Source organism: Neovison vison, chromosome 3 (genome assembly GCF_020171115.1).
Source record: "Neovison vison isolate M4711 chromosome 3, ASM_NN_V1, whole genome shotgun sequence".
Lineage (NCBI taxonomy): Eukaryota > Metazoa > Chordata > Mammalia > Carnivora > Mustelidae > Neogale > Neogale vison.
The window spans coordinates 173,161,261-173,173,693 of NC_058093.1; the positions used below are offsets into that span (position 1 = coordinate 173,161,261).

Below are 12,433 nucleotides of genomic sequence, written 5' to 3' on the forward strand. Positions count from 1 at the left end.
AACTTAAATTTTGATAGCACTTTTTACTTACTGTCTCCTTCCAACTTGATTTCTTGCCTGAATATCAAGGGGAATATTTTATGTGGAGGTCATTAGTAAACTATAAATTGCTACACATATTGACAGTGAAAGTCTTTCTAATCTTTGGAATTAGGAATTTATAATAAATCAGTTTATCAGTAAGGATCTTGACATCAAAAGAGATTATACATTCAGAAGCCTTAACTAAAGCAAGTTTTGTGTATATGATAAAATATACATAACATAAAATTTAGTTTTTAAGAGTACAATTCATTGTCATTAATCACCTTTACATTGTTATATAACTACCACCATCTGTCTCCAGAACTTTTTCTTCATTCCAGAGTAAAACTTCATACACATTAAACTCTTTATTCTACTCCCTGCAGCCCTGAGTAACCACTATCCTACTTTCTCTGTCTCTATGAATTTGATTATGCTAGTAGGTACCTCATGTAAGTGGAATCATACAATTTGGACTTTTGGTGATTGGCTTATTTCACTTCGCCATAATATCCTCAGGATTTCTCCATGTTGTAACATGTATCAGAATTGATTCCTTTTTAAGACTGAATATATTCTAGTGTATGAATATATCACATTTTGTTTGTTTATTAAGAGAGTTTAACGAAAGGGCTATTTACAGTGCTATGAGCAGGGTCAAGGGGAGCAGTGAATAAAGGATGCAAAAATACCCATTGATTATCAGCACGGGGAAGTTATTGTCTCCAGTCTAAAGGGACAAAGAGATACAAGTATTGTTACCACAGCTCAGAAAAGTCTACCATCATCAAAGAGGAACATAGAATACTGCCAGCACCACAGTATGACAAAGGGTGGGGAGAGTGATTATTTTCTTCCTCCCACCTTCTGATTTGCTGCTGGTGTCTCATATGTTCAAATGAACCCTAAAGTCACAGGGCAATAAAATCCAGGTAATGAAATCTGTAGATTACAAGGCAAAAGTAGGGCAGAGGATGGATTTCATGGCTAGAAAGGAGAGGGAGCAAATGTATAGTACAGTCAAGCATCTGATTTGTCCACTGAAGATTACTGTTGTAAGTAAATACTAGAGACAGGAGTCCTTTTTATTGTCCATATAGCTTATGTTCATGAGACATTTAAAAAAAAGTCTTACTTAGATTTGAGACAAGGTCCTTTTGGGTTGACCAGGACTCTTCTTTAAAATATTAGACATTAATTGTGGTGCTTGGCTGGCTCATTTGGTAGAGTTTGACTCGATCTCGGGGTTGTGAGTTCAAGCCCCATGTTGGGTATAGAGCTTACTTTAAAAAAATACTAGAAGTAATTATTTGGCCACTGTTGGAGCATTCTTTAAACTCTTGTACTGTAGCCTACGTATTGGGGGGAGGGGAAGAGGTAGCAATCAGTTTTTAAAAGCTGATGTAATTCTTTCCCCTTGATACATTTATTCTTTAATTAAGAGAAATGCAAGGTGAAGGGAGAGTGGAAAAAAAGGAGAATGGACTGTATGAGGACTTGTTAGCTCTTTTGACGATCTCTCTTTTAAATTCTCATCTCACCAGAGCTATTTCCCAAGCTCAGAAATCTTGAAAGAAACTTGACCTAGGGAGGGTGATGGTAAGGAGCTGCTATAACCCAGCTCTCACTGTATTACTTATCTGTAGGATTAGTAGTACATAGAACTTTAAAAAATATTTAGTGGAATCATGTTTCTTTGGGCTGATCTTGTTCAGTGGTAATTGCCAGAAGTTCCTGTCACTGGCTGCTGCTATCTTTTATCTTGCTCTGGTAAGATCACAGGGGAAGTAGAAAACTTCAGTGTCTCTTACTGTTTCTGTTAACATGGAGATAAATAGAAAAGTCAACTAATTTAATTTTCAACTCTTCCTTTAAAGCCTTCCAGCAGAGATGCTAATGAACAGCTTTGCAGTTGACAAATAGAATGAATAATTTTCATTCCTGTCTTAAATTTTCTTTTTTACTGCAAATGACACTGATAATCCCTCCTCCTTGGAACTTCCATAACTCTTTGATGTTCCCATTATTTCCTTCCCACCGCTTTAGATTATACTTTCAGTCCTTTTTGCAGACTCTCTTCCTTCCTCCTCTTCCACCTCCCCGCCCCACCGCCCCGCCTTTAGTTGTTAAATGTTTCTCAAGGTGATTCTGATCTTTGCTTTCTGCTCATTTTCTATAAGTAATCTTGTGTATGTGCAGCTTGCTCTTCTAAACTCCAGACCTGTATCTCTTCTCTCTCTTTGACTGGATTTCTCTTTTTGTGCTTCTTTCAGGCACCTCAGTCTAGGCCAGAGCTAAACTCAATAGTTCTCTCTCTATCCCTTCCTCAGCAGTTCTTACTGTGTTGCCTATCTTTTGTATGGTACTCCGTTCCTCTTCTCTTCTTTCTTTTTCCTTCCTTTTTCCTTCCTGCCTGCCTGCCTGCCTTTCTTTCGCCTTTCTTTCTTATGTTGACACTTTTTAGAAAATAATCCTACTTTGATCTTAAAAATTTTTTTATTATTGAAGTATAGTTGACATACAGTGATACAGTAGTTCCAGGTATACAACGTAGTGACTTGACAATTCTATACATTACACAATGCTCACTGTCACTAAGTGTAGTTGCCAACTCTCACCATACATTTTTATTATAATGTTACTGACTATATTCCCTATGCTGCAGTTTTTCATCTCTTTTCTTATTTCTAATCAGTTGTTAGGTTATAAATTCTACCTTCTGACTAACACAGTTATTCATTTCCTCCTCTTCAATCCTGTAGCCTCTGCCTCATGTCAAACCTATATACTCTTGCCTGAACCATCTCAAAATCCTGTTAACTGGTTACTTTGATTAGAATTTGTCTGCCCTCTACTCTCTTCACCTTATTGTTACTGAAGTGATGTTTCTAAAATGCCTACTATGTTGTTTCCCATTTTAAAATTCTTTTTTTTTTTTAAGATTTTATTTATTTATTTGTCAGACACAGAGGGAGAGAGAGCGAGTGAGCACAGGCAGACAGAGAGGCAGGCAGAGACAGAGGGAGAAGCAGGCTCCCTGCCGAGCAAGGAGCCCGATGTGGGACTCGATCCCAGAACCCTGGGATCATGACCTGAGCCAAAGGCAGCTGCTTAACCAACTGAGCCACCCAGGCTTCACCCATTTTAAAATTCTTAAAGGTTAAAGTCCCTAACTACTGTTTTTGCCTACAATAATCATAGTCTCGCTCACCTTTTCAGATTTTATGAGACTCATTCTCTGTATTATGTTCTGTGCTCTGCCTATACTTGATTTCTTTCTGTATACAAAATATATCATATTTTCTTCTTCTATACTTTTAGACTCATTCATTCTGTCTAAAATGCCTTTTTTTCTACTGCCTTCTCCACTTAGTAAATATCTTTATCTTATAGGTCTGATCTCAAACATTACATTTTCCTGGCAGAATTAGATGTGACCCCTTCACTCCTTCAGAACACCTTATATATAACCCTGTCATCACCACATTATATTGTAATATTTGTGTCTTTGGATTATTGTAGGTTCTTTTCACCCTCCTATTCCTTTATGCCCCTCTGTTTAATTCTTAGCCTCTTGAGCACAGGGACTAAATCTTAATTTTTTATATTACTAATGCCTACCACAGTGCCTGACATATTTCTGGGTGTTGAAAAAATGCTTATTAAGTTAATAGCAATTTCAGATAGAAAGGAAAAAGGAATGGTAACATATTTGTTATTTTTAAGTTCTCTATGAATATTCTTAGTAGGATGAGTTTTGTTTTATTTTGTTTTTAATTAAAGCAGGAAAATTTGCAAAAAACAATTTATAAGCTGGAAGAACAGCTGCATAATGAAATACAATTAAAAGATGAAATGGAGCAGAAGTGCAGGTGAGAAAGTACTTTTTATGTTTTTAATATTAAAAATTGTATAGCACATACTTATTTTAAAACTTGCCCTCTATAAAACACTTGAAAAGTAATTGGAAATGAAGTGGAGGTATAAAAGTTGCTGGTTATATTCATTCAATGAAGAATGTCTTGGCTAGAATTGGAAAGTAATATTTAAGTTGGCATTAGTTACAGATATATTGTCCTCATAATATTTAAAGTGCATTTGTTCCTGGCAGTTTTGATTAAAAAACTATAATGCTGATTCACTTAGTGCCTGACTTGTTACTTTTTTCTGCCATTTTAATTATCTGACTGAAAGGGCAAATTAGTTGACATTAAATAAGGTGCTTCCTAAAATGTAAATGTTATTAAATGTAAGATTCATTAAATCTAATAAGAATCTGTATATTTATAAAATATATAATCAAAATTATTTGAAATAACCTAGCAAAATGTTGTTACTTATTAACTACAAACAATAACTTTATATTTTTTGTGGATGGTATTGAATAAATGAAATACAGCAGTAACACAGAGATTAATAAGTATTCAACAAATGGAATTGGGGAAGCTTGCAATTTTGTGATTGGGCCAAAGAGGAAACAAGTAATATTCTCATTGCAAACTATTCCGGATAGATTAAATACATAAGTATATAATACGAACTTTTTTCAGAAAAAAACACAATATAAGTAAATAATTAACTGATCCCAGGATTTGGAAAGAATTCCCAATTATGAAATATGGAAATAAGGGAAGGAAATGGAAATAAATATGACAAGAAGTTTCTTTACCCAAAATTAAACTAGTGATTGTGGCAGTGTAGGGTATCAATTTGAGGAAGAAGTAGGAATGGTCAGAGTGGCCTGCAATGATAGGAAAATGTTGGGGGAAAAGGGGAAGCCTGAGATGGGGGTAGGAAGGTTGACAGAATCTAGGTCTTAGAGGACTTTGTTTTTGACAAGCTAAGGAATTTGGAATATATCCTGAAGATGATGGAAAAATATTGAAAGTCATTCAACTAAGTAAAAAACTGATAAAATTTACTTTTTAAGAAGAACTCTGGTTAGTTGGCACCACTTGACATTTATTCAACTAAATGGGAATGAGAGAGGAAGATGAGTCAAGGATGAATCTTAGGTTATGTCTTAGGGATACCTAGAAAAAAACAAAATGATATATGGGGTAAGGGTGTGGAGCAGAGGGAATAACATTTTGGGCATGCTGAGTGAGGTATTTGATGATGCATCCATGTGAAACATTATACATGCAGATTTGAAGCCAAGGGTTGTGTTCAGAGCCAAAGAAAACAAATTGTGGAGATAATACACTTTCAGTTTATCTCAATTTTTTGACTGGGTTGTTCCATGGTACATTTACTCGGTTATATATGCCACGTTGCCCTTCATTATTTAATCTTGTATAAAGTTTAAGTAGCTAATTTTTGTTTATTAGCAAGTACTGTGTGAGAGGGAGTTCAAGGATCCTTAACTTGGAATCCGTAGACCTCCCCCAGAGGGTGCATGGATAGAATTCAAGTTCTTAAACTTGGATGAGAAAAAGTGTTTTCCATAACTTATAAGGAAAATTCAGCATTTCTTTCTACTATGAACAAAAGCAGTAGTCTACATTTATTAGCAGTAGTTGTGAATTTTTTATTACTAATAGGTACCATAAATATTTTCATATATTATAGTTGTTATTCCTAAATATCATTTGTGCTTATCACTACTTTGAAATTACTACCACTAGATCTTGTGGTTTAATGTATTAATAAAGAAGCACACATACTACTGAAACATACATTTTATTTATTTATTTAAAGGAGAGACAGAGAGAGAGGGCGCCCATATGCCGGCGAGCATGGAGAGGGGGTGGTCTTAAACAGGGCTCGACCTCTCATGACCCTGAGATCATGACCTGAGCCAAAATTCAAAAGTTGAATGCTTAACTGACTGAGCCACCTGGTCACCCTCATGTATTTTTTTAAACTTAAGACTGAATTTTAATGTATTTTTGGTTTTTTAAAATCCTAGATTTTATTTTATATTTTAAAATACATTATTTTGAGAAAAGGCCACAGGCTTCCCTAGACTGCCAAAGGAATCCATAGCACCAAAGATGTTAAGACATCTTAGTTAAGTGGAAAAGTAATGAATGTGGTGTTCCACCACTGGGCAATAAAAAACATATTTCTAATCTTTACTGCTCTTGTTTTTACAGAACTTCAAAGATAAAGCTAGACAAGATAATGAAAGAATTGGATGAAGAGGTACTTTTTGTTTTCTAATCAGAAGTTTTCCTTTTTGAGAGTTTTTTCCTTTTTCAGATTGTTTTGTTTTCTAAGAAAATTGCATTTGAACTTTATACGTTGATATACAGAAGACAGTCAAAGAACTCTGATGAAGCCTTTACTTAGGAGCTGCAGCTTCAACTGATATAGATTAGATTATACTTCTGTTTCCTTTGTGTATGTACTTTTATTTTAGAACCATGTTAAAATTTTAGTACATAAATTTCATTTCAGTGGTTCTTAACATTTGAAAAGTGAGAAAGGAGCAAGAGAATCAAATGGGATCTGGAGCTACAGCAGAAAGAGACAAATAGAAAAGAGGAAAGAGTACAATTTTTAACTTATTTTTAAAAAGTCCTTTTTAAAAGGACTGACATTAACATAATTTTATGTGATCAAATGGGGAATGTATTGATTTTAGAATTACTCGTGTTTTCCATGATCACCTAATAAGTCTTTAGTAGGAAAACATTTCATGAATCAGATGTTTGTTTGCAAATATATAATACATTGTCTTCCTTTTGATCACCTTATAATGTCTTTTCACTATGTGTATAGAGAGTACCCTAAAAAGAAGTATACTTTTTATAGCCTTATTGATTTCTTCCTTTTTTTTTTTTTCAGATTTAATCTTTTAATGGTTTTGTGCTGTCTTCATTTTCTCTTTTCTTAAGGAATAGTATTTGTCAGTGGCTTGTTTTTTGTTTTTTTCATTTGTAGCTTTGGATATGCATATACATTTAATACATACATACATACATACACATGTAATACAAATAGGTACAATATTTCACCAACTTACATTGGTCAGTGTGTATGTAGCACAATTTATTAAGCTCTAAGTATGTAAGAAATCCATTTTGCAAATGCTCAGCTTTGGATATTTCATTTCTAAAAAACAGATAAAATTCAATCCACTAAGAAGGCATAGCATTCATAAATTTGTATCCACCAAATAATAGAGCTATAAAATATGTGAAATAAAAGCTGATAAAACTGAAAAGACAGACAAATCCACAATTATATTGGAGACTCCAGTGTCACTGTATAGACCGAAAATCCATGTACAGGAGAACTCAACCACACCCATCAGCCAACAAGATCTTTTTAACAGTTCTAGAATCTTGTACCCAACAACAGCAAAATACACATTCTTTCCAAACACTGAATACATACCAACATAGACCATATCCTGAACAAACTTCAACAAATTAAAAAAATTAAAATCATAGAGTGTGTTCTCTGACCAAAATGTAATCAAACTAGAATGACTAACAGATATTGGGCAAATCTGCAAACATGGTAACTAAACAATACAGTTCTAAATAATCCATAGATCAAAGAGTAAGTCTTAACGGGAATGGAAGAATATGTTGGAATGTTAATTATGTCTCATAAAGTTGATGTTTATTTGTTTTGTTTTGTTTTGCTTTTAATATTTATTTGTTTATTTGAGAGAGAAAGCACAAGCAGGAGGAAGGGCTGAGGGAAAGGGAGAGAGCACCTTCAGAAGCACTGAGCCACCCAGGTGCCCCCTCATAAAGTTATGTTGAAGAGTTATAGCTTATAAGAAAGAATGAAATCTTGTCATTTGCAACAACATAGATGGTCCAAGAGGGTTTTATGCTTAGTGAAATAAGGCAGACAGAGAAAGAGACTATATAATTTCATTTATATGTAGAAACTAGAAAACAAAACAAAAAAACAGACTCTTAAATCCAGAGAACAAACTGAAGGTTGTTGGGATATGGGTGATGTAGTAAGTGAAGAGGATAAGAGGTACAAACTTCCAGTTATAAAATAAATAAGTCATGAAGATAAAATGTATGACATAGGGAATATAGCCAGGTATATTGTAATAATGTTATGTGGTGACTACACGTACATTGAGAACTGTCAAATTGCTGTGTTGTACTCCTGAAACTAACATAACATTGTGTGTTAACTATACCTTAATAATAAAATAAGTTATTGTTCTTCATCTTTAAAAAAATACTTGAACAATGAAAATAAAATATCAAAAGTTGTGGGATGCAGCTGACATAGTGCCTAAGGGAAATTTATACACTAAAGGCACACATTTCAAAAGATGAAAAAAATCTCCAATCAGTCGTCAGAGCTTCTACCTCAAGAATGTAGAAGTGCAAAATAAACCCAAAGCTAGACAGAAGGGGAAAAAAAGATAAGAGCAGTGACCAAAGGAATTGAAAATAAAAACAGTAGGGAAAATCAATGAAAACAAAAAGCCAGCTGTTTGGAAAATTGACAGACCTCTAGCAAGATTGATAGAGGAAAAAGAGGACACAAATGATCAGTATCAGGAATAAAACAGGGCAGGCATATCACTAGACTCCCTACAGATAATCAAAAGGATTATAAAGGAATACTACAAACAATCCTAAACATGTAAGTGTGAAATTTAGGTAAACTGGACTAGTTCCTCCAAAAGTACAAACTAGGGGGTATAGCTCAGTGGTAGAGCATGTGACTGCAAAAGTACAAACTATCACAGCTCACACAATGTGAAATAGATTATTGAATAGCCCTATATAACGATCATGAATTCATAATTTAAAAGTTTCCCAAAAGTTAGGGATTCCTGGGTGGGTCAGTTGGTTAAGCATCTGACTCTTTGTTTTGGCTTACGTCATGACGATCTTATGGGTTGTGGGATTGAGCTCCCCATGAGGCTCCATGTTCAGTGGAGTGTCTGCTTGAAGATGTTCTCTCCTCTGCCTCTCCCCCAACTAGGTCACAGACATGCATGCTCTCTCTCTCTCTCAAATAAGTCTTTAAAAAACATAAAAAGAAAAGTTGCCCAAAAAGTAATCCCCAGGACCAGGTGGTTTTACTAGAGAGATCTACCAAATGTTTTAAGGAGAATTAGTACCAGTTCTACACTGTCTCTTCCCAAATATATAAAAGAAGGGAACGCTCCCCAATGAGTTTTATGAAACTAGAATTACCCAGATAACTAAATCTAACCAAGAGAGTACTACAGAGATAACCACACATCATTATCTCTTGTTTACAGCCTATTGACTTTTTACAAAGGTTCAAAAGCAGTTTTTAACAAGTGGTACAGGAACAATTGGATATCCATAGACCAAGATATGAACCTCAACTTAAGTCTCATATTTTATGTAAAAATTAACAAAATGGGTCATACATTTAAAGGTGAACATAAAACTTCTAGGAAAAAAAAGTGAAAATCCTTGGGACTTACAGCTTGGTGAAAAGTTCTTAGACATATGACACCACAAACATGATTCACATAAGAATAGTAATTCAACAAATTGGACTTCATCAGGATTTGTTCTGTGAAAGACCATGATAAGAAGATGAAGTGACAAGATATAGATTGGAAACTATGTATCTCAAAAAGGAATCTGTAGAATATTTAAAGAACTCTAAAGCTTAACAGTAATAAACAAATATCCCATTTGAAATTTGGCAGAATACATGTATCTTTTCTCAGAGTAGATAACAAACACATGAAAAGATGTTTAACATCATTAACCATGAGGGAAATGCAAATAAAACTACCATGAGATATCATTTTATAATCATTAGAACAAGTAGAATAAAAAATAGTATCAGTACTAAAACTGGCAAGAATACAGGAAAACTGGTTCATTCATACATTATAGATGGGAATGTAAAGTTGTACAGTCAATCTGGAAAATACTTTGGCAGTTTCCTAAAATACTAAACAGGCAACTACCAGGTGACCCAGCAATTGCACTTTTGGGCATTTATCCCAGAAAAGTTGAAAACTTATATCCTCAAAAAACCTGTGTACTCTTGTTCATAGTAGCCTTATTTGTTAATAGCCAAAAACTAGAAATAATCACAATGTCCTACCATAGGTGAATGGTCGAACCAACTTTGATATATCTATATTATGGTGTACTACTCAGCAACAAAAAGGCATGAACTATTGATAACATACAACCCGGATGGATCTCATGGGCATTATATTCACTGTGAAAAGCGAGTCCCAAAAAGTCCATACTGTATGATTCCGTTAAAATAACATTCTCAAAAAATGACAAAATTAATACAGATGGAGGACCTATTATTGGTTGCCAGGGATATGGGTGGTGGGAGAAGGGTGATGTGTGCAGCTATAAGTAGTGGCTGGCTAGAAGGAGTTGGTTTTGGTGATGGAACAGTTCTCTATCTTGACTGGTGTGGTGGTTACGTGAATCTACACATGAGCTAGAATAACATAGGACTACACGCACTTTAAATGAGTATCAATTTCCTGATCTGTTACTATACTGTTGTTACATAAAATCTATGTTAGGGGAATGAAACTAGAATTTCATGAGTTTCATGAAGTGTTCATGAAACCTCTCAGTACTATTTTTGCAACCTTCTGAAATGTATAATTATTTCAGACTTTTAAAAATGAAAAAAATTAAGTTAACATGATAAAATCTTCGAATTGGAAAGACCTTGGATGATCTCCTCAAATTTTACTAAATCTAACAGCATTTTACTTAAAATATGAGTTTTGTTTGGTGGTGGGAAAGCCCAGAAAAAAACACAAGAAAGGAAGTTACCCCAGTGTGGAGTCTTAAAGATAAAAATGAAGCATCAAAAGCAAGAAATGCTGGAAATGGTAACTCAGAAACAATATGGTGGTGGTTTGGGTATTTTTTTTTCTTTAACCCTCCCCTCTCTTGTGGTTTCATTTTCTAAAATAAGTATTTCCTTCATTGTTTTTTAATATCCATTAGTATGTAGATACATAGAACATCTTAGAAAAGGTAAATTGTTGAGACAGAAGAGGATTAAGGGAGACACACTAGCATCTGGTACCATTTGAGTTCTATACCATTTAATTATCAAATGTGTAATAATATTATCTTTCATACCTAATGTCTTTAATTTAGAATTGTAAATCAACCAAAATATTGGTAATACAATGCTCTCTGGCCATCTTAAACTAATAAAGCAGCTCTCTGATAAGATTCATTTTTATATTATGGATTTAAAAATCTGAAAAATTTCCATATCTGGTTTGAAAAGGGGGTTCTGTCTCTTATAAGGCTAGCTAATTCTGTTCTTAGAAAGTTGTCACTAGTGGTATTTTCTGATTTTGAAACAAAAAAATTCGTCTTAAGTCTTTGTGTGTTTTATTTTTAAAAAACACAGTATTCCTCTAAATAAAGAGTTTAATTTGCAATGGTGACTTGTATCCTTATGTTTTCAGGGGAATCAAAGAAGAAACCTAGAATCTACAGTTTCTCAGATTGAGAAGGAGAAAATGTTGCTACAGCATAGAATTAATGAGTACCAGAGAAAAGCGGAACAGGAAAATGAGAAAAGGAGGAATGTAGAAAATGAAGGTAAATTGTTACTACTTTTGAAAAGGCCTGGAATTTCTAACACTGTTTCTGAAGTCTTTGTCATGAGGTTGTCTTAAATTTAGGGCCTATGATATATTTTTGAAGCCACAATCCTAAGACACCTGATGAACTAATTACCCATGTCCCAAGATAAATGTATAACATATCAAAGTCAGTAATAATGTTTTAGCTAGAAGAGTGATTTTCATCCTTGTGTGCATATTGGAATCTCTTGGGAAGCTTTAAAGACTACTGATGCCTAAGCTCCGGAAATTCTAATTTAGTTGATCTAGATATGTGGCCTGGGCCTTGGTTTCTTGTATAAGCTTTCCAGGTACTTCTATTTAACAAGCAGCCATTTGAGAACCATTAACTAAGATTTCATGTGTTTTCATATTAGTATTAGAAATACATTTAAAATAGCTTTTGCTTCTACATGCTTTGATCCAGTGATTTCATTTCTAGGAATTTATTTTATGTATGCATTTGTGCACACATATGATGACATATAAACAAGATATTTATAGCATTATATCTAAGATGTATCTTTAATCGAAAAAAATAGTAAAGATTGTTTAAAACATGAGATGTTTAAAACATGGGTGGCGCAGTGGGTTAATCCTCTGCTTTTGGCTCAGGTCATGATCTCCAGGTCCTGGGATCCAGCCCTGCATTGGGCTCTCTGCTCAGCAGGGAGCCTGCTTCCCCTCTCTCTCTCTGCCTACTTGTGACCTCTCTCTTTCTGTCAAATAAATAAATAAAATCTTTTTTTTAAAAAAAGCTTATTTAGATATGCTTGAATGGGTGTATAGAAATGCATGCAAAAACATATTAATGTTTGTGTTTTTATGCTTTAGGGTATAGACACTGTCTTAGGAAGAGTA

At 34.1% G+C, this 12,433-nt stretch overlaps 1 protein-coding gene across 3 annotated transcripts in view; it reads left to right on the plus strand.

Moving 5' to 3' along the window:
- Window positions 1-12,433, plus strand: part of ROCK1 (Rho associated coiled-coil containing protein kinase 1) — a 148,354-nt gene that overhangs the window by 83,730 nt on the left and 52,191 nt on the right. For 2 of the 3 annotated variants that reach the window (XM_044243307.1, XM_044243308.1), the window contains exons 12-14: window positions 3,808-3,896; window positions 6,123-6,171; window positions 11,414-11,549. In XM_044243307.1, coding sequence (XP_044099242.1) covers window positions 3,808-3,896; window positions 6,123-6,171; window positions 11,414-11,549 — 274 coding nt within the window. The remainder of the gene's footprint in view (window positions 1-3,807; window positions 3,897-6,122; window positions 6,172-11,413; window positions 11,550-12,433) is intronic. The other variant, XM_044243309.1, reaches the window with a different exon arrangement.